The sequence below is a fragment of the Pipistrellus hanaki genome, assembly GCF_964339955.1.
Source record: "Pipistrellus hanaki genome assembly, chromosome: 11".
Lineage (NCBI taxonomy): Eukaryota > Metazoa > Chordata > Mammalia > Chiroptera > Vespertilionidae > Pipistrellus > Pipistrellus hanaki.
Window position 1 is genome coordinate 8,594,425 of NC_140513.1, and position 22,015 is coordinate 8,616,439.

The 22,015-nt window shown below is 60.6% G+C and overlaps 1 protein-coding gene across 2 annotated transcripts in view; it reads left to right on the forward strand.

Annotated features, from left to right (window-relative positions):
- The first annotated feature begins 1,267 nt into the window (after positions 1–1,267).
- The window catches only part of COL27A1 (collagen type XXVII alpha 1 chain), a 125,356-nt gene continuing 104,608 nt past the window's right edge, over positions 1,268–22,015 (forward strand). The window contains exons 1-4 of one of the 2 annotated variants that reach the window (XM_084898185.1): positions 1,268–1,338; positions 8,002–8,072; positions 11,577–13,300; positions 20,972–21,025. In XM_084898185.1, coding sequence (XP_084754311.1) covers positions 1,283–1,338; positions 8,002–8,072; positions 11,577–13,300; positions 20,972–21,025 — 1,905 coding nt within the window. In that variant the 5' untranslated portion in view covers positions 1,268–1,282. Of the gene's footprint in view, positions 1,339–2,496; positions 3,009–8,001; positions 8,073–11,576; positions 13,301–20,971; positions 21,026–22,015 lie in introns of those variants that run through there. The other variant, XM_084898184.1, reaches the window with a different exon arrangement.

Genomic DNA, 22,015 nt, shown 5'->3' on the forward strand with positions numbered 1-22,015 from the left:
AGGTGTGAGGCAGAGCTTTGAGCTCCACCTGGAAGGACAGTGAGGCTGTGAACAGGCAGAAAGGGTGGCTGGAGGGAGGGAGAGCCTGGGAGGTAACAGCAGCGACAAGGCCTTGAAGTATCCCAGTTTGACCAGAGCCTGGGCCCGGGCATGAGAGGGAGTGGCGCCCGGGGCAGGGCATGAAGCTGGGGAGGCTGGCAGGGATGTTCTCAGACCCTCTCAGAGGCTGAGGTTTGGGCCTTCATGCTCCGCTGCAGGAGACAGGAATCAGAGGACCTCGGTTCACAGCTCCTCTCCTCCCTCAGCCAGTTCGTGGTCTCAGGAGAGGTACTTAACCTTTCAGAATCTCCCTTTCTCATCGGTAAAGAGATATAACAGGCCTCCCACAAACAGTGACACTCCATAAACGGTGGCTGCACCTGGCCAGGGTAAGGTTGACGATGCAAAATACTAGGCAATACAAAAACCAAACAAACTCCCAACCCCTCCGTGTGAATGCAATACTCTTAAAAATGTCAAAATTAATGCAAAAAAAACCACGATTAATAGAATGTCCAAAAAAAAGTAAATAAGGACAGGGTCCACCTAGCACAAAACACTATGCAGTTCAAAAAATGTTAGCTATGACCGGACTGGGAGTTCTCCGCCTCCCAGAGCTGTGGGCTTCGGAAAACCTGAGGAAAACCAGTGGCCCCTCTCCCCCTGGAAGAATGCTTAATTGGGTCCACGTGGAGGTTCAGAGCTCTGGTTGGAGGTGGGGGCGGCTCCACGCGCCATCCTGCCGCCTGTGGGTTCTTCGGGCCTCCCTCCTGGCAGCCGCGGGCGCTCTGCCCCCTGCAGGAAGCGGAGCACAGCTCTGTGGCTTCTTTTTCTTTCTTGCTTGCTCCCCCCACCCGCCCCCCTTCAGCTTGGGACTTTTCCTAAAGTTTGCTGAAACCAGACACCTTGCTCCACCGAGCCCGCGTGCAGCCCCGGTTTAAAAGGCCGCCTTCAGCGCACCCTCCCCGCCCCCAGCGGAGACTTCAAAAGGCCCGGCGGGCGGGCACCGCGGCCCCGGCACCTATGAGCCGCCCCCTGCGCCCAGAGCCCGCGGCGGAGTCCACGGAGCCCGAGGACGCAGTGCGACCGCAGCCCCAGCGCCGGCGGACCGGGCAGGCGGGGCAGCCCCTCGCGCCCATGCCCCTCCCGGGGCCGCCGCGCTCCAAGCGCCCGCGCCCGGTTTAGGGAAGGGGACGCCGCCCCCCGCCCCCGCGCCCGGGGCTGCGGGGACCCATGAATACAAATGCCGCTAGGCGCACGAGGAAGGACCGACCGTCCAGCCTCGCACCTGGGGACCCAGTAAGTGCCCCGGTGTGTGTGTGTGTGTGTGTGTGTGTGTGTGTGTGTGTGTGCAAAGGTGTGCGCATGTGGGGAGGGGGTTGCATATTTGGAGAATGATTGTGTTTGTGCCCGCATGCAGTGGGCCCCGGCGGAGAACTGTGTGTAAGTGGGGGTGTGCCCTTATATGTGCACTTGGAGGTGTGTGCATGGGGTGTGTGTGCACGTGAAGGTGTGTGCGCGAGGGTGTACTTAAGAGGATCTGGCTTGGCTAGCGTGCCTTGGTGCGCGTGTGAGCACTAGCGTGTATGTGTCGGCGTGTGTGGAGTCTGGTGTGCGCCCTGGTGTGTATGCGTGTGTGTGTATGTGTGTGTGTGTGTGTGTGTGTGTAAGAGGAGCGTGTGGCTGTGCTGCATGTGAGTGAGTGGGAGCATGCCTGAGTGTGGGTCCGTGTGGATGTGCGTGTTCGCATCAGGGAACAAGCCGTGGAGGTGGAGGCGGAGGCAGATGGGGCTCCTGATGCCAGGGCTCCGGCTGGGACTGTGGGTATGCGAATTGGCTGGGTATTTGCCAGGGAATTGAGGTGGGCAGTTCTGTGCTCCAGTGTGGGGTCTCAGGGAGCCTCTTTGATAGACTGCAGGGGGGGAGAGGGGGGAGGAGGCGTGTTAAGCTCATTTCTTACCGAATGGAGAGAGAAGAGTGAGCAGGTTGACCAACATTTAACAAGCACACCCACTGCACCCCCAGGAGTCTGTTCTCCAGGGAGTTCTGTAGCTGGGAGGAAAAGTGTGTGTGTGTGTGTGTGTGTGTGTGTGTGTGTGTGTGTGGTAGGACACTGGTTTTCGTGGGAGTCTGGACACTGAGTCCTGGTTCCACATCTGCCCTTGGAACTCTGGGTTTCCTTCAGCATTTTATGTCCCGTTTCTGCCTCTATCTCCTTCTCCCAACTCACAAGCCAGAAGTCCCAAATCTCTGAATTGTGAATAGCCCTGGCCGGTGCATGCGTCTCCGTAGATCTCAATTTCCCCCTCTTTACAGGGGGGAGTTGTGTCTGCAGCAGGGCTGCAGTGGGCTGGCCCGGAGTGTGTCCCCGGCCACGGCCGGCAGGGGGCAGCAGGGGGCAGCAGAGGGCGGCCCAGCTTTGGGAGGAGAGAAGGTGGAGAGCCACCGCGGGGCCGAGACTTTAAATCGCCTTCATTTCCCCCAAATCCTTCCTTTTCCTCTCCTCCCCCAGGCCGGCGGGGAGGCTGCTTCCACCGCCCTCCGCGCGCGCTCTCGCCCGGCCTTGCTCTGTCTCCGGGGACCGCCAGCAGCCCGCCTCCAAAAGTTTGATCATCTCTCTTTCTTTTTTTTTCTGCTGCTGCTTTTCGGTGGAAGCAGAAGAGTGAGGCAGGGGCCAGCGCGGCGCCGGGACTCCTGGGACCATGGGCCTGGCGCGGGCGCTCCCGGGGCCCCGGCCGCGCTGCCTGGCTGCCCGGGCGCCCCGGGGCACGGGGCTGCGCTGCGGGCGCGGGGGCCGCGCGCTCTGAGCCGGCCTGGCGCGGCGGGGCGGGGGGTTGGCGGCCCCATGGGGCGCGCCCACACTTGCCCCCCGGGCTCGGGAGCATGAAGTAGGGGCCCGCCATGGGAGCGGGAGCGGCGAGGGGGGCCCGAGGCACAGCGGCGGCGGCGGCGGCGGCGGCGCGCGGGGGGTGAGTATGAGCTGGGGGTCGCCCCCTCCCCATCATCCTGCTGCTCCAACCCCGGGGAAGGGCCGGGGTTCCCTCCTGTGCCGGACCCTTCCAGCGGGACGCCAGCTTCCTCTCCCTTACTGAGCCCCTTGGAGGGAGGCGGGCGGCTAAGGGTTAACGCCGGCTTCGCCCCCCGGCCCCGGGGCTGGCGGCCCCAGGGCTGGCGAGCCCGCCTGCTCTGCGCTGCTGGCCGGCCCCATCGCGCTGGGGCTGGGGCTGGGGCTGGGGCGGGGGCCGAGCTGGGGAGGGTCCGTGCAGAGCCAGCACGGGGTCCGGATTGGGGGTGGGGGGTGACGCCTGGAGGGGGGGCTTTTTGGATGCTTTGGGGGCGGAGGGGTCTCCAATTCTGCTGTCTCTGGTGTGTTCCCCGGGTCCACAGCCTGTAAGTCTCGGTGTCTGCCTGTTCTTGGGAAACTGCGGCCCCCCTCCCCTTCCCCCCCCCCCCCCCAAGTTTCTAGGTTTCCATGAGCGGGCTTCTGCTCCTGCCTGTGTCTGTGTGTGCCTTTGCACGTCCCCGGTTCCTGGAAACCTTCGCGCGTGTGTGTCAAGTCTGTTTGGGTTTGTGTCTCCGTGTTTCCCTGCTTCTCTGGGGTGGGGGGAGGTAGGGTCTCCATTCCTGTTGCTTTCCCGTGTGTGTGTGTGTGTGTGTGTGTGTGTGTGTGTGTGTGTGTGAGAGAGAGAGAGAGAGAGAGAGAGAGAGAGAGAGCGCATGTCCGAGCGGAAAGGGCCCGGGAGAGCACCCAGTGGGAGCCCTCGCTGTGCATGCAGATGCGGAGGCTGCAGGAGGGGGGCCGGGGAGGGACAGGGGATTCCTAGGAGGGGCTAGCAGAGCCGGGACCCAGGGGCTCTGAGTCCCAGCCTGTGGAGTAGGAGTTGTGAGAGAGGAAGCGCGTGTGAGAGCCAGTCCCTGCCCTGTGTGTGGGTCAGTGTGGCGGGGAGCTGGCGGGGAAGGGAGCAGCCCCTGGGGCTTTACGGACTGAGGCTCATGCTCACTGCCCAGGGAAGCACAGGACTTGCTGGCTGTCTGTCCTGCCCCCTGGACCAGAGGACACTCCCCAGAGGCTGGCCGGGGCTGTAGCTCCGCCCCCTCCATGCCCTGCCCCTCTGAGCTGGAATGGAGGAGGGTGGCCCCCCTTCTTTCCCATGTCTTGGAAAAAGAAGGCTGGCTGAGATTCCCCGCCCCCCACCGCACCACACACACACACACACACACACACACACACCCGGCACCAGTACGCACACTGCTGACTCATTTTCTCCAGGAGACCCCGTGCCAGGGCAGATGCCAGCGGTTGGGTGGAAATGTGGTGCCAGGCGAGCACCCTATAGCGGGGCCCAAGCTTTGGGCAAGTGGGCAGCCATGCTGCGCGGAGGCCCAGCCTCTGCTTGCTCTGGTCTTTTTGCCTCCCTCACTGTACCCTGTGCCCCCTGTGCCCCTGGTCCCGTGTGCCTTCCAGCTTTGCCCCTCCACGCCTCTCCCCAGACCACGGAGGGGCCACGTTTGTGGGTGGCGGAGGACCCACACCAGGGTTTGTGTCTCTGTGTTCCCCTGCTTCTCCGGGGTGGGGGGTGGGGGTCTCCGTTCTGCAGGGCAGAGAGAGCACTGCCACCAGGGACGGTGACAGAACCCTGACACGGACGGCCCTGGGATCTTGGGCAAGCCTTTCTGCTTCCTGTTCTTCTCAGCCACAGCATGGGCATCTTCATTCCCAACTGGCAGCCGGGGGGCGGGGGTTGTGGGGATCCCTGGGGCTGTGCTTGTCAAAGGCGTAGAACAGTGCCTGGCGCAGAGTAAGTGCTCAGTACACGGCAGCTGCTCTGTGTATCATTCCCCACCTCCTCTTCCATGGATGTGTGAGTCGGCTGGAAAGTCCTGGGCCTCATCCTGTCCAGACAGATGACCCGTCCGTGTCCCCATGGCGGAGGTAGAAGGTGTGAAGGAAGGAGCCTGGTTTGGGACCATCTGGCCACACGGGGCCCGGCTCGTCCATGGGGGCGGGCAGGACAGGCCTGTCGCCCTTTGCTGTTCTGTGTCCTCGGGGCAGCTTCCTCCCATCTTTCCCCCGGAGAGCACAGCCAAGCCCGGGGTCCTCGGGGACCCCCTTCCTTGTGTGTATCGGGGTCCCAGCGCCCTGGGTCTCAACTCTGAGCCTTCAGGGGATGGGTGTGCACGCTGGAATGGGCCTCCAAGATCCCGTATGCTCCCTGTGAACGAGGATGGAGGAAAACCCATGCAAACCAGCTACACGTTCCAGCAGCCTAGTGGTCCAGGAGTGGCCACATTTGATGTCCTGGCAGCGGGCTTTTTTTCAGGGGAAATGAACGCCTGGGTTTCTTGCGTGGGGGGTCGCGTGGCCAGGCTGTGTCTCCGAGGTCAGGCACCTAGCGTGTGGCTCCAGTGGCGGCTGCCTCCGGCCCTCCCTGGCCCCTGTGCTCCGGTCTTCCCGGCACGCTGGAGCCCTGGCTTCGCCGAGCCCAGGCCCACGAGGTGGTGGTGAAAGTAGAAGCCTAGAAGGACAAAGCCCCGAGCCAGCGCAGGCACACACACTACGAGCAGTAGCCTACGCAGGATTGGAACGGGAGCAAAAGGATCGGCAGGGCCTCCCTCCAGGAGCCAACTTTCCGGGCCTGGAGCTCGCCGAGAGGGCTGCTGGCTCCCCGGGCCGCCGCTCTGTTCCTGTGAGTGAAGGCCGGGACTCTGGTCTCTGACAAGTCCCTGGAAGTCTCCGCCTTCTCCATGGGAGGCAAGTCCGGGGGGGGGGGGGGGGGAAGGACTGTTGGTCCTCGAGCAGCGGAGTCTGATGACATGGTCACTGGCGCGCTGTGTGGCTTTGGGCAAGTCACTCCCCCTCTCTGAGCCTCAGTGGTCCGTCTCTACAATACAGGGATGGGACCAGAACCTGGGCTCTAGAAGGACACAACGGGCCTTCTCCCACCCTATATCCCCGCATTATGCTTTGGAAGTTTATGGGTCAAGTACAGCACAGAATCCGGGTCTGACGTGACATTTGTCAAGGTGAAGGGATAGGGGGACAGGGACAAATACTTTCTGTAACAGATTCTGATCCTAGCTGCCCTCTCTCCCCTGCGAGCCTTCTTTTTCCTGAACTTCGGAGATTAAACACATTCCCTCCTGATTTACCCTCTTATTCTCCACAGAGCAGTCACCTTGGCATCACACACAGCAGGGAAGCGCTGACCGGGGAGGCCATGTGTGCTTGCTGCACCTTCTCTCTGATCACTGGCAAATTTTCTCTGGCCTCTCGTGAGCAGCTTGGGAAAGATGCTAGTGCACATGTTAGTCTTAACACAGTGAGACTCGAGGAGTGAGTGCTGGTGCCCGGGAGAAGCTGGGAAGCGAGGGCTGGAAGGAAGCGGAATGGAAACTAGTGAGGTTTCAGGAACTCTGGAAAGCGAGGGGCAGCGTCTTCTGAGGGAGCGTTCTCAGAAAATAACGAGTTCCGTGGTCTGCGAAGTGGCCACATGTGCAGCCCGTTTATTGCAGGACTTCTCGCACCTTTGGTGGACAGCTGTGCTGTGGGGATGCCCAGACAGGGATACAGAGGCAGTTCTTGTCTGATATATCTGGCCAGTTTCCTGTGACGTCCACCTGGTGGGTGGAGGAAAGAGGACTAGAGAATGATGACCCCAGAGCCTGCCCCGGGTGACCTTGAGGACGTACCTGCCCTCCCTAAGCCCCAGTTTGGGTCAAACAAAGATCCCATTATTTCTTTTTAGTGATGATGGAGCTGCCATTTGGTTCAAGTGGGCAGATCATACCAGAGGCCAGCCTGTGCCCTTCTCTCCAGGGCAGCTGGGCACTCTGACCTTTAGTCATTGCTGGAGAGGAGTGGATCTTGGCCCCCACTCTTCTTACCCCCTCCCCCCCGCCCCTTGCACAGCTCTCTTGGCCTGCATCCTGGCCCGCCATCTCTGGCCACGTGCCGCCCTCCCCTTTGCCTGCTGGAGGATCAGATGCCCCAGGTAGCTTCGGGTATCACCAGTGGCTGCTCCCACAGGAAGGTGAAATCAGATCACTGCCTCTGCCCGTCTTGGCAGGAGCCACCGAGCCGAGCATTAACCCTTCCAGTCCCCGGAGTGCAAGGGCAGCAGAGACCGTCCGAGGGGCCCTGGCATGGCTGGTGGCAGGTCAGGCCCTTGACATGCATGAGCTCATTGAATCCTCATGCCTGGCCACGCCCGCCATGTTTCAGAGGAGTCAGGCTCCGGGAAGCCGAGTGGCTCGTCCAGGGTCACACAGCTGGTATGCAATAGGGCCGGCTGCCCCTGAGCCTGCCTGGCTCCCATCGTCTCCTCTCTTCTTCTCCTACTTTCTATCAGTGGAAAGCCAGCTGGGCAGCTTCCTTCGCACACGTACTGGTCCTGGTGAAGGGGTCTTCTGCTCCTTGCCTTGGGCCTGGGCAGTGAGTTTTCATCTCTCTAACCCTCTGGGGATGATGGTCATCCAAACAGACCAGGCTGGTCTTCCTGTCGAACTTTCAGCCCTGCCTGGACTACCCATTGGGCCTCAAGATCATAGGGCCATAGGACCCCGGGGGTGCTGATGCCCAGGAAGAGGGAAGGGCAGGGGCTGGCTCCTTGTCCCCCAGTGAGTTGGCGGCAGATTTTGAGCTGGACCCTGGGCCCCCTGAGACCTAGGGCAGAGCTTCCTGGCTCACTGCTTCTGGCCAGGGACCTTGGTTGATTCTTCTGTAAAACAGCGGGGTTGTATGTTTGCCACACGAGCTGTTTCTGTCCCGAGAGGCTGTACCTAGAGACCCAGGAGGGTGGATTATTCTGATGGGGTCCCAGAGCCTGCACCTTGCCTCCCAGCCCCTCCTGGGCGACACCCGGGTGGGACGGGGCTGGACGATCCAACTCCCAACTCCCCAGCCGGATCTGGGCCGAGGGCTGGAAGCTGATGCCGCCTCTGCTTGTGTCTCCTGGTCTCTAGGGGGTTTCTCTTCTCCTGGATCTTCGTCTCATTTGCCTGTCACCTGGCCTCCACCCAAGGAGCTCCTGAAGGTAACGCTCTCTTCTCTTTGTCTGAGGGGGAAGGAGAGGGGACAGGAGGACTGGGAGAATCCAGGGGCAGGAGACATCCGTGCCCCCTATGCCTCGGTTTTCTCATCGGCAGAATGGAGTTGATCATGGGCACATTCTCTCTGGTCATGAAGGAATCATGTTTGATGCTAAGGGGTAGGAAGGGCCCAGGGCAGAAACCTGGAGGCGGGGAGCCTTTTGTTCCTCTCCGGGACACAGTTTGGGTCAGCCACTTGGGGCCAGTCAGCCTCAGTTGTCCCTCTTTGTCCTGGGACAACTGCCCAAAGGAGACATGGAGGCCAGGTCTCTCACTGCCCGCGCCTGTAGCCCGCCCTCCCCTTCCCGTGAGATCCTGCTTTTCCCAGCGATCCCCGAGGAGCTGTCCAGGGGGCTGGGGCGGCTGTGGCCTGGCTACACAGCTGCCCCTTGAAACTGAAACCTCTCCCACATCTGTTTGTCAGGCAGCCACAAGGCCTCTCAAAATAGCAGCCCTTCCCCCCTTCTCCACACCCGCCGTGTGCGGGGCAGGCTGCCGGGCACTCCCCGCGCCCCCGTGGCCTGACCTGGCCGCCGGGCAGGGCTTGGGCCCCTGGGAGGGGAGGGCCATGCCCGGAAGAGACTCCTGCTGCTGCCCGGCAACATTTTGTGCAAATGTCATATTTTCCGAGCTTGCTGTTTCCCCCACAAAGTAGGTGAACAGCTGTCCAGAGTCCTGAGTCAGGCGCTGGGGGTTGGGGAGAGGCTGGAGCTGTGTGGAGCCAGGTTTATGTAATAAAGGGATCTGGCTGCGGCCAGCTGGCCGGGCCCGTCCATCTTGGCGCCGGGCTGCGTTCATTCCCCTGTCCCCTAGCTCCTCAGCTCAGATGGGATTCTGGATGTGTCTCCACCCTGCGTCCCAACCTGTCTGAGGGCCTCCAGCACAGGGTAGCATCGTGGCTGAGAACAAAGACCCCGGAGTCAAGTGGTCAGGGTCCCAGCTTCAGCTGGGCCTTTTATGATAACGTTACATGACCTTGGGCAAGTTATTACAGCTAACGTTCCTGACCCTCGTCTATATAACAAACAGCACCGGCTTCATAGATGAGTGAGAGAATCAATCACAATAAGGCCTATAAAGCACTTGGTACATAATAAGTGCTCAGTAAGTGTTAGTTACTGTGGACGTCATTGCTTACCCTCGCTCTCCTCGGTGGAGCCCACAGTGATCAGAGGCTCCGGAAGCCCAGCGGTGACCACTTCCGCCCCATGAGCTGGAGTTCGGGGCTCTGCCCGTCGGGGAGGCGTGGAGACTGGTTGGTGTCAGTGTTGAAACCTACCTTGGCAGGATGATAAGGAAAACTTCATCCGTGCCACCTGGCCTGGCCAGTTGTCATTTTCCCTGGGCGAGTTCAAGTGGCTGTAAGCTGCGGTATTTGGGGGCTGGGGGAGATGTGTGCAGGCCTGGGGGCCTCCTGGGGCTGCTGAGGGGGACCAAGTGGCTCCCCAACAAGTGGCTCCTCCATTTTAAGTTGTTTATAGTGAACTAGAGGCCCGTTGCACGATAATCGTGCAAGAATAGACCTTTCTTCCCCTAGCTTCTCTCCTAGCCGTCCTGCACGTCCTCGCTTTTGCCTGGAGCACCACTCCAGGAGCACCCTCCGCTGCCCCCCTTCCCCTCATAGCAGGCTTCACACCACTCTACTGTCCACATATGCAAATTAATGTCCATCTTTGTTGGGTTAATTTGCATACTCACTCTGATTGGCTGTGGCCATGGCAGAGTGATGGTTAATTTGCATGTTTCTCTTTTATTAGGTAAGATAATACTTTGTGATAATGAAGAGGTTTTCAGTGATTAACACGTAAAAGGTTTTCAGAGAATCCTTAGCAGTTTGATTGAGCTTAGGACCTGGGAGAAAGGAGGAGTGTGAAGTGAAATGAAGGCCTGCAGGTCCCAGGGAGGAACAGAAGCCTTCAATGCAAGTGACTGAAGCAGCAGCCTGAAGCTACAGAGCTCTTAGAGCAGGGCCATCTCCAGGTCTTGTTTCCCATGTCTGACAGGAAGGGAAACTGAGGCCTGGGAGTCAGGAAGAGCCTGGGCCAGAGTTTCCTGGTACAAGGTGAGGTGAGGTGGGGAGATGGGGAAGGCTACCTTTTCATCTCCCAGCAACCCTACGATGGAGGCACGTATAGCTCCTCTTTACAGAGGGGGAAACTGAGACTCAGTCCAGACTCATGGTGGTCTTGCCTGGCTTTAAGGTCTGGCCTTCTGCCTCCAGAGCCTGCTATGCAGCCATTATGCTGCCCTGTTGCCAGCGCCCAGGTTCTCTGTTTCTCCCAACCTGTCTAGCTGCCCATCTACCCATCCACCTGTTCATCCGCCTCAGTTGTCAATTGAGGGCCTACTAAGCACTGAGAGCTTAGTAGGCCCTCAATTAACCGTATAGCCGTCCCACTGGGTAGTGAGAGAAGAGAGAGAACATTCCACACTCAGGGGCTAGGTGCTGAGCTCAGGGGAGGGGCCCTGAGGACTGACCCAGACCCCAATTCCGGGCGCGGCCTCTCTGCCGGCCAAGACAGCTCAGAGCCAGAGTCTGCAGACCCTGGCAGCCCAGCTGACTGAACGTGGCTGAATGGCTCGTGAGAGGCAAGTTCAGGTCGCCTTTCCATAAACACCCTGGAAGCCTCCTCTTGCTCTGGCTAGCCCCGCTGCCGTAATTACTGGGCGGATGTGACCTGGCCAGACCGCGGTCTGCCCGAGGACAGAGGCCGCAGGGGTGCCTCGATGACTTCCCGGCTCTCTCCAGAGCCACACAGCGAGGGCGGCGGCATTGGAACTGTCCTCTCCCTTCTGTGCTGAGAGAAGCTCCCGGAGCCTGCTCCGGCCAGACAGGGACCTCAGGCGTGGGAAGGGACTCAGTAGGTTCCTAAGGGTGGACGTCCTGACCAGTCTCCAGTGGCATGTCCATTCCTGTCCCCCCGCTCCCTCACGTGTGGGCCTGCTTCCTGGAGGAGACGGCTTCTGAGGCAGAGAGAAAGGGAAACAGGTCTCTGATACTCAGCGCTAGCATTGGGTGCTGATCATTATTTTTAATATTAAGTATTACTGTTTAAAAATGCAAATTTTGTGCTGGGCACTCCCCCCCCCCCCCAAATGTATTAGCTCATTTAATCCTCACAGCATCCTTCTGAGTGTATTACTGCTGTTATCCCATTTAGCAGATGGGAAGACCAAGGCACTAGAGGCCCAGGGCTAGTAATGATGGAGCTGATATTGGAACTCGGGACGTTTGGCTCCAGAGGCTGTGTTTCCTGCCACTCTCTGCAAGATCATGCAGCCAGACAAGGGACTGGTTCCAACTCCGCACTCTCAGCCACGCCCCTGGGTAGCGGGCAGCGGGCAGCGGGCAGCGGAGGCCGATGGTCCTCACTGCCCGCGCAGCCGCAGGGATCGGGGCTGGAGCAGGCCCTGACCGTGCCCTCTCCCCTCCGCCCCCCTCTCTCCAGATGTGGACGTCCTCCAGCGGCTGGGCCTCAGCTGGACCAAGGCAGCGGGCGGCCGGAGCCCCCCGCCCCCGGGGGTCATCCCGTTCCAGTCGGGCTTCATCGTTACGCAGCGGGCCCGGCTCCAGGCCCCGACGACCGCCGTCATCCCTGCCGCCCTGGGCACAGAGCTGGCGCTGGTGCTGAGCCTCTGCTCCCATCGGGTGAACCATGCCTTCCTCTTCGCCGTCCGCAGCCGGAAGCACAAGCTGCAGCTGGGCCTGCAGTTCCTCCCCGGCAAGACGGTCGTCCACCTGGGGCCCCGGCGCTCCGTGGCCTTCGACCTGGACGTGCACGACGGGCGCTGGCACCACCTGGCCCTGGGGCTCCGCGGCCGCACTGTCACCCTGGCGACGGCCTGCGGGCAGCGCCGGGTGCCCGTCCCGCTGGCCTTCCACAGGGACCCGGCCCTGGACCCCGAGGGCTCCTTCCTCTTCGGGAGGATGAGCCCGCACGCGGTCCAGTTCGAAGGCGCCCTGTGCCAGTTCAGTATCTACCCTGTGGCGCAGGTCGCTCACAATTACTGCACCCACCTGAGGAGGCCGTGTGGACAGGCCGACATGTACCGGCCCCACCTGGGACCGTCCCTCCTCCCCCGGGACGCGGGCGCACCCTTTGCCCTCCAGACTGATCTAGCCCTGCTCGGCCTGGGCAACCTGACCACTGCCATGCCAGCCCTGGGCTCGCGGCCGGCAGGCAGGGGACTCAGAGGGACGGCAGTGCCCCCCACACCTGCCAAGCCCCTGAGGACTAGCACCACAGACCCTCACAAGCGGGTCTCAGTGGGAGTCCCAGCCCGGACCCCACTGCCACCTGCCAAGCTGTCGGCGAGCCGAGAGCTTCTTCCCGTGCCCCGAGCCCCTCCTGTCAGCTCCCCCACACCTGTCCCGTCCTTGCAAAAGAGCACAGCCGCCAAAACCCCCAAGAGCCACCCGACCAAGCCTGCAGCCCCTTCTCCTCCCACTGCCCCTGTCAAAAGCCCCCGCCCCACCCAGAAGGCAGCTCTCCCTTCCTCCAGGAAGGCAGCCCCTCCCACCAAGAAGCCAGCGCCACCCACTCGCCACCCAGTCCCTGCCCAAGTGGCCCGTCCCACAGGGAAGCCGATCCAGCGGAACCTTGTGACGCCCCGACCCCCACCGCCCAGCGCCCGGCCCCTGCACCCCGCTGCGAGCGCCTCTAAAAAGCCCTTCCCCCGAGTTGTCCAGACAGAGGCCAGGATGAGCAGCCGTGCCAGTGAGCCGGCTCCCGCCGGCACCGGCACACGCAGACCTCCCCAGCCCACTGCTTTGCCCCCATCCCCTGCTCCCAGTCCTGGCTCTGCCAGGTCCACCCGGCCTCTAGCCCCGGCAACGCCTCCCACCCTCACTCCCGGTTCGGTCCCCACTGGAAGCAAGAAACCCACTGGATCAGAAGCTGCAAAGAAAGCCAGACCCAAGAAGCCCGGCCCCCTCAGACCCGGGAAGGCAGCCAGGGATGTCCCCATCCGTGACCCAACCACGGGGCCCGGCCCCAGGCAGCCCCGGCCCCGCCGGCAGACCACCCCGGCCCCAGCGCTGGCCCCGGCGCGGTTCCTGTCCTCCAGCCCCTGGCCCACGAGCAGCGGCTATTCGTTCTTCCATCTGGTGGGACCCACGCCGTTCCCGCTGCTGATGGGACCTCCGGGGCCGAAGGGAGACTGTGGTGTTCCGGTAAGAAGGGGTGAGGCGTGCGTGTTGCCAGGAGCTCGAGCGGGTAGCGGGGGGCAGTCGGGTGCAGTGCTTGTTCCTCAAGGGCGGGAAGTTGGCGATGGGCAAGCAGTCTTGAGGCGAAGTGGGGGCCCCGGCTCCTCCACCTCGGCCGTGTTCATGGGTACAAGTCCTGCTCTGGATCCGTGACCCACTGAGCCAGACTCGGGTCAGGTGGAGAGCATCCCTGGGCTTTGGTTGGCACAGGCCCCGGGCCATTCTCGGCTACTCCCGCGATGAAGGTCAAGTGGCTTAAGGAGAGCCGTGACCTGCCCGGCCCGGGTCATGCGGCCTCCACGGCAGCTCCCGACTCTGGGAGCGGAGCACCTCCGGCCACCGGCTTGCCTGGGAGTCCCACGTGGGTAGCCCTGATGGTCTGTTTGGCACAGGCAACAAGGTTTAACCATTTTCAATGAGTTACTCACGTTTTAAAAATGAGAGATTTCTTTACAAAGACCCAGGAACCAGCTTCTCTGGGAAGGCGTAGAGATGCAGGGCCCCTGGGCCGCGGCCAGGGTAGGGTTGGCTCCTTTAGGCAGGCCCGGCCCGCTCTTGTTTGCTGCGCCCATCCCCCCATCTCCTGTCCCCCCATCTCCCGACTGGGTCTTCCAACCCCTTCCTTTCACCCATATATGTCACTTGCCTGAATCCCATAGACATTCGCAGTGTGGCCCCTCGTAGAGGCGTTTGGGGTGAGGAGGGTCAGCGTGGACCCAAGCAGGAGCAAGAACATGCCCCATGCAGGAGGCATTCCCAGGGTCAATGCCTCTGGCTCGCCTGGGACTGTCTCCAGGGGCAGTGACCTCTCTGCGGCGGGAGGCCAATTCCTCCAGGCAGGGGATGATGGGACGGAGTTTCCAGAAAGCCTGGGCCTCCGCTCCGTGCTCCTGCCTCGGGGATGAGCACCATGTGGTTTCCTTCCGGGCTCTGTATGTGATATGAGGGGCTCCTTGCAATGCGGAGACAGTGGCAGATGCTGGGATTTCCCGGGCCTTCCCAACACACTTGATTATTTTTAATAATCATTAGGAATAATATTTACTCAGCCTCTCGGCAAGAGGACCGAGGGCCTATTTTTTATTATAACCATCTTGTATGGAAATGGCATGCATTGCTTTGTGGTTATGTCAACGTCCCGCTCAAGTCCCCAAGTTCTGCAGTTGGCAGGGTAGAGAGCTGGGAGCTGAGGAAATGAGGTGACCCCGTCCGATTTGGGGCCCTGTCCGCTCAGCTCCCAAGCTGCAGGGGTGCCGGTGAGGTTGAAGGGGGTGAACTGTCTCCCTCTGACAGAGGGCAGGGAGGTTCAGGGTGTCCACTCTGCCTCCCGAGCTGTGTACAGTGTGGAGAGAGGCCGTGTCCACGCCGGCAGAACTGCGGCAGGAATGGACTTGGCGGGTATAGCATCTGCCTTTGGGGCCGGTGGAGGCCGGAGCCACACACTTCCCTCCTGGGCCTGGTGATGTGGGCCAGCAGGAGGTGAGGCCTCCTTCCGGATCGCCTGGAGCTTCCCCGTGACCGCAGAAGGTGCTGGAGATGTGCTGTGCAGTGGGCGGGTGCGTAGGCCTCATTCCAGTTCCCCGTTCCTCAGCGGGCAGAGGAAGAGCCTGGAGACTGTGCCCAGAGAGGGCTAGGACTTGCCCAAGGGCACACAGCACGTAGGAGGCAGAGTTGGAGTCTGCCTCAGCTCCAGACTCCAGGGCATCACATCCCCCCTCAGGAATGTCCACGCCAAGGCCCCAGGGCCGGGAGCTGGGAGGCTGGGGGTGGCAGAAGATGTATCAGGCCCTGAACTTGGCCTCCAAGGAAGAGCTCGATGCTGAGGCGCCTGTTGCTATCCCCGCTATGTGAATGCGTTACCTCCACATGCGAGCATGTCCCTTTAGCACCTCACAGGGACTGGTTCAGGAGGGGCAGGACGTGTGCGCTAATCCCTGCTCTCCCGATGAGGACGTGAGGGGGAGAGGGACAAAAGACTTGGCCAGGGGCTCTCGGCATGCTCTCACAGGGGCCGGGATGCCTGGCCTTCCTGCTCTTCCAGCCCCGAACGGGTGAGGGCAAGAGGGAGGACGGCAGGCTGCCAGGTGTCTTCCCCACACGCTCCCTAATCCCACCCTCCCCATCTCGGGTTCTAGCCTCACTCCCATAGGAACTCAGTCCTCTGTGTGGCAGGGAGCAGACAGGCCATTTGTAATTCACCAGATGCCAGGCATTACGAAGTCAAAGTGGAGACGCGACTGAGTGGTGACAGGAACTACTGTTCCTTCTCTGCCCCCAACCTCTCTATACATTCAGAATCGAATCTCAGCAGAGCAGAAGCTCTGCTGCCTGGGACATGGGGCTTAACTGTCCCCAGACGGGGATCAAGCAGACCTGGGTTCGAATCCCCGCTCCACCCCTTCACTAGCTCTGTGGCCCCGACTCCCCTCAGCCTCAGTTTCTGCAGAATGTCAGATGGGGCTCCCAGCGCCTGCGAGGAAGCAAGCTGGGTGCTCTCCGGGGCCGCCTCGGAGATCCAGTCTGCTGGGTGACTTGGGAAACGGCTCTCCTCTCTCTGGAACGGTCTCCTCCCGAGACACGACAGTGGAAGAGCTTCCTCCTCAGAGATGACCTTTCAGAGCCTGAGAGGGTGTGTGGGACTGGTTCTGCATGGCTCCCCCGGGACGGGACGGGGGACGGGCTGATGGAGGCTGGGACAGAGCTCTAGGCCTGGGCCTGCCAGGAGTTGTAGCCACTGAGCGAGGACGCTCTGTGGGAGCCCCAGGAGCGGGGGGAGCATGGAAAAGCTGACTGGGCTGGGGAGGGGCGGGGAGGCTGTGGTTCGGAGGCTGCACAGAAGCTGCACAGAAGCCCCACGCCTGGGAGGAGGCGAGTCAAGGCCTTATTTATTCACTCGCGGGCTGCTGGCATTTGCACGCGCATGCACTTTCTGCAGGCGTCACCTCGGGGAGACCCGGCTGAGGGCCGGGCCCACAGCAGATGCTCCATGACTATCTGTAAATGAAGGAATGTGATTCTCGCAAAAGAGAGAGAGAGAGAGAAAAAAAAAAAGCAGGTTGTCTTGACTCATGGGCTGGGTTGCTTGAGGTTACCCAGATCTTTGCTGCTGGTGGGATGAGGAGGCCGCACGGAATGCGAAGGCCTACAGACTAGATTTGGAATGACCTTGGTTTGAACCATCCCCTTAGCCAGCCATGCTTTCCTCCTCTCAATGAACACTGACCGAGGGCCTTCTTGGTGTCTGGTGCTGTGTGACCTTTGGCAAGTCACTTAGCCTCTCTGAGCTTCAGTTTCTGCCTCTGTAAAATGTGAGTCTGGTACCACGTACCTTTCCAGGGCGGTTGTGTGGATGGAGTGAGAGGCACCCAGCACGAGAATCGCAGTCCCAGGGGATTTCCGTGGCCGATGTGCCGATTGGTGAGGTGGGGGCATTATTGGCACTAAGAGAACAGGGAGGGTTTGGGCACAGGAGGACCGTCCCATGTTGACGGTTAGGAATTGGAACTAGACCTTGAGAGATTCACCCCTGACGTCAGTACCACCTAGCACCGGGAGAGCGGAGGGGTGTTTCGCTGTCTTCGCCATATTGCGTTGGAGCTCCGTACGGTGCGCCTAGCTCTGTGCTAAGCAATGTGCCTGGTGTACCCTGCGCCTCCAGGAGGGGGAGGGGGTAACTGAGGAGAGTTTCGGGAAGGGACTGTTTGCAGAGCTGTGGGCAGCATCCAAGGAAACTACAGACGTTGGCTTCGCACCGGAATCCAACCTGAAGGTACAAGGGGAGGCACAGGCGTTATCAGAGCCCAGGAGAGTTAAACCAGGACCAGGGCCCTTTGACAGGAGTTGGGGCCAAACTATGGCACAGCAGGGAGGGAGCCGGGAGAGAAATACCCTGCCCACTCTCTCCGTCCGCAATGGCCTCCCCTCGGCCAAACCCAGCCAGAGCAGAGAGCAAGGGAGCCTGCGGAGCAGCCTGTAGGAGCAGCTTCCAGGGCACAGAGTGCGTCTTGGGAGCAAATGGAGAACAACCAGCACACACGCACACACACGTGATTTTTGAAAGATGAGCATTATGCCCCCATTTTGCAGCTGGGCAAACTGAGGCCTGAAGGCATAAGGAGAGAACTTGCTCGAGGCTACAGAGAAGCCCTGTCCCAGTAGCCCTTCCCTGGGACAGAGACTGGGCACCCTGTTCTTGGGAATCATGATGAGCTCAGATAGAGATAGGAAGGCCCTTTGAGGTCCCTTGACTTCTTTCCCTTGGGCCATTGGCAGTGAGCAGAGGTCCAGAGACTGAGAGTTCATTGCTGGGGGTCTCCCAGCTGTTAGGAGCACCCAGGATTGGACTTGGGTCTCCCAGATCCCGGGCCTGTGAAACCTCTCCTTGCTTGCCACCAGGGGCCATGCCAGCCAGCACTCACTTCTTTCTGCAAGGCCTGGCAGGCGGGCCCTTGCCGCTGGACACAAGGGCGGACTTGTTCCATCAGATGGGGTTCCCCTCGGCCCGGCTGGCGGAGGCCAGGACCCTTGGGGAAAGCCCAGAGTGGGGGCTTGCTTGTTTCCATGGCTCTGTTTGCATGAGCCCTGAGCCCAGGCCTCGTCCACCTCCCACAGATAGGCCAGTGGCCCCCGCTCCCCTCCCCCGAGCTCTGGGCCCTCTCAGAGGCCCCGTTGTTTGCATCGTGGAGTGGAAAATCCCACCCCGGCCTTGTGAATCATCCCAGAGTCACCCGCTCAGGCTTCAGGCCCGGAAAGAAACGGCAGCGTTTTTCCACTGCATGGGGAGCAGGCAGGGTCTCGGACCAGGCGCGAGGGGCGCCCCCCTCCCACTAACAAAGTGGTGGCTACGCGGGGGAGGGCCGGGCCTGTGGCTGCAGCTGGGCGCGGGGTGGCCTGGCCCAGGTGGGTAGAGCAGCAGGGCTGGGGGCTGGGCTGCCATGTCAAGGAGTCAGGCTGTGGACTGACATCACCGGTCCGGCCGTGGGTCCCAGCTGGCACTTCGAGTCTGCTGTGCAGATGTTGTGAATGAGGTCAGGGCCCAGCTCGGATGCCCCCGTTTGTTTCTGGGGCAGGATAAACTGCCAAGAGGGAGTGGCCAGGCCCTCGGCAGTGGCCGCCCTCCAGGGTCATGAGGGAACTCCACCCACGCATTGCCCCGTCCCCCGTCCCGGGGCCCTGCACCAGCCCTTCGCCCCCTCGGGCCATCACCTTCTTCCCTGTGAGATGGGCCTGGTCTCACGTTTCCATTTCCGCTAGATAACCCAGAGGAGGGAAGCACCACCCTGCAGTTCAGGAAGTGCCAGCGTTGGGAAGCCTGCGGAATGTCCATCTGGCACATGCCCACGGAAGGGAGGGGGACTAGCCACGCTGGCACAGCTAGTCAGAACCCCTGGCCAAGGTCTTCTGCGTGGAAGTTGAGTAGTAGGGGAGGAGGACATGTCAAGGGGTTCGTGGTGGAATCCAGGTTCTGCCTGTGGGCCGTGCGGCCTTGGGCAAGTTGCTTTGCCTCTTCTCTGGCCTCTCAGCTGTTAAAGGGGCTCGGGGATGATAACAACACCTACAGTAATGCTTAGCCTTCCGCCTGTGCATTTCCCTTTAAATTCCGGGTCGCATGAAAGAATAGGGCCAAGGAAGGCCTTCTAGGAAGGGAAATCTTGTGCTCTTTCCTGAAAAACAGATGTCGAGGAGGGTGGCTTAAAATTTCACGCTGGGGCGGTTCCAGCAGCTTGCTTAGCAGAAACAACGGGTAACGTTTGGGGCATTTCACTGTGTGCCAGGCACCGGGATTAGCACTTTTTATAGATTATCTGTCAGCTAGATGCCGTTATGTCCCATTTTATGGTTAAAGCATGAAGCGTCGGAGACTGGAAGCTGCTTGCCCTGAGCCTCACAGCTCGTAAGTGAGGATGCTGAGAGTGAACCCGGGACCCCAGTCTCACACTGGGGAGCAGCAGCGAGTAGACTGGCCCTGGATCTCAAACCTGCGGAACCGGACCCAGGACTGGAGACCGACCCTGCAACCCCCAGCCTCTGCACGGGAGACTGTCGCCAACTCGGAGGCTCAGAGATGGCTGGAACTTGCCTGAGATCACACACGAGTCCCCCTCTCTCCACCCTGGGGGGACTCTTGTGTGACCTCCGGCAAGTGCTGGCTCTTGTCAGTGACCCCGGGGCCCCGGGGCCCGCGCCTGCCCGTCTGGACCTTTCTTCTGATTTCCATTCACGGATGAGCAAGCACGTGGTGTTCGCGGGCCAGAACTGTGTGAACTGAGGCTGCCCAGCGTGAGGTCTGGATTAATTACCAGCCAAACCGGACTGGGTTTTCAACACTGATTTTTAACTCCGGGCAGGAAACCTGGAATCTCTGCTGTTGATGGTTATTTGAAACAAATGAATTCCCCAGGCCTCACACATCCTCGAAAGCCTGGCTTCCTCCGAAGGCTCCGCGTTCAGCTCCTCAGGGCAGGCACTCGGTTCATCCTCACTCACTCCTTCGGGACGGTACCCACTGAGAGCTTTGAAAAGGGGGCGCGGCGGAGAGCAGACAGGCTGAGGGCTTGCACAAAGTCCCCGGTATCGAGTGGCAGCCCCGGGCTGTGCACCAACGCCAGCCTGTGGTGTAGCAAGTCTGCTCGGCTGTCCCCCTTCCTGTGTGAAGGAAAGAGGGAGGAGGCCACACATATGCCCCCCGAATACCATGTGGCGGGGTTAGGCCATCCTCTTAGAGGAAACAGGGAGCTAGGAAATGTTGCTGAGCAGGGGGGTGGGAAGGTGAACCAGGCTGTGTGTGGAGGACTGGAGAGGGGAGAAGGGAGAGGCAGGGAGAAGGCAGAAGGCAGAAGGGGCTGTGGTGAAGGCTGGGCCAGGCTGTGGCCACTGAAGCGAAGGGGACATTGGAGTGACGATGGCTAACAGTAATACTCTCCTCCCACGTGTACTGTCTTGCATTTCATCTTCAAGATAATACTGCGAGGAGGGTATTATTGTCCCCGTTTTATAGGCAGAGGCTGGCTAAGGAACCTGCCCAAACCTAGCTGGTACGTGGCAGCGCTGGGGTTTGAACCCAGGCCTGTCCGATGCGTGTGCCCTGTATGCGCCGCTGCATCTCCGTGGTGTGAAGATGCTGGGTGTGACCTTGGGCAAGTCCCTTCTCTGCTCTGCCTCTGCAGACACCTCGGCTGAACTCAGAGGTCTGCTGCCGTATTATTTTATCAAACATTTGGCCGAGCCCTGGGCAGAGAGGGGAAGACTCATATCCCGTTAGTTCCTCTGAGGAGACTGGTTCTGGTGGGAGAAAGAGGCTTCCAAGCAGACAATTCCTTGAATAATACCGCGGCTTTTAAAACAGGGGGGGAGAGGGAACCGTGGCCCAAATTGGAGGAGGGATCAGGGGAGGTTTCCTGGAGCAGGCAGCACCCTAACCGAGTTAGCGGAACAATAGAAGCTGAGAGTGTGAAAGACTGAGAACTCACAGCTGCCAAGGCCCGGAAGCTCCGAAGCTCAGGTGTTCCTCAGGCAGGGCCCTCGGGGAACCACGCTCCTTAGCCGAGGGCAGAGTTCTGGGGCAGGTGTGTTGGGTGAGTGCTTGCCCCCATTCTCTCCTCATGCCACGTGGCACTGACGCTATTGCTTTCTCTTCAGGGTCCCCCCGGGCTGCCTGGGCTCCCTGGACCCCCCGGTGCACGGGGACCTCGGGTAAGTGATCGCACACCATCCCGTGGAGCCCTGGTCGGCTCTCCGGCCGGCGTGCCCCTGGAGGCCAAGCTCTGCTGTGTGTCCCCACCCTCCCCTGGCACCCACCGTCCACTTTGTCCAGTGGAATGGACCTGGGGCTCTCAGGGGCACTATGTGGACAGACATGGCATGGGACAGACATGGCATGGGACAGGGTCTCAGGTCTATTGCAGGTATGACTCTTGCAGCCTGGGGTGGAGAAGGGGTGTCCCCTGAGCCGATGGCTTTGGTGTGTGTCCAGGAAGAAAGCTTTACATGGGAGGACACGGCCCTTACATCCATCTCGCTGTATCTACAGGACCATCCTGGGGGAGAGGTGCTAGCATGGGCAGCCAGATGGGCCATGCCAGGGAGTCGGTGAGCTCCAGTGCTGAGAGGTTCAGCCGGAGGCTGGAGGATGGCTTGGCAGGGCTGAGGTGGCTGATATGAGCTAGCCCGAGCCTCTGAATAAAAATAGCTCTATGTGCCTGGCACGTCATTAACGCTGCCTCATTTGATCCCTTCTTCCCCAGGACCCCATGGGTCAGTAGGGTCACTCTCATTTTAGGAATGAAGAAACCAAATTTTCTAATAAATGGCAGAGCCGGGACTGGAACCCAGGCTCTTAGCCATAGGCTGGGCCTTCCCTCTTGGAGGGGAATTTCCCCCTTCCCAAGAGGACTCAGACCCATGGCGCCTGGCATTGGTGCCCAGGCCGAATCAACCTTTCCCACGCTGGGTGCCTGGCGAAGCCCAGGCAGAGGTAGCTGCCTGGGGCATATTTTTAGCTCTGAGTCCAGCGGATGGTTCTGGTTATGCAATTACTTGAGCCCTCGTTTCCTCTAGACCTGGCCCTGTGCTCCCGGGCCCAGGGCTCTAGAATCCGCTGTCAGCAGCAGCGTTTTCTCTTGGATTTGGAGTCTCCACGGAGCACATGCCCAGAGCTAAGGACCACAGGGGTGCCATGGACAC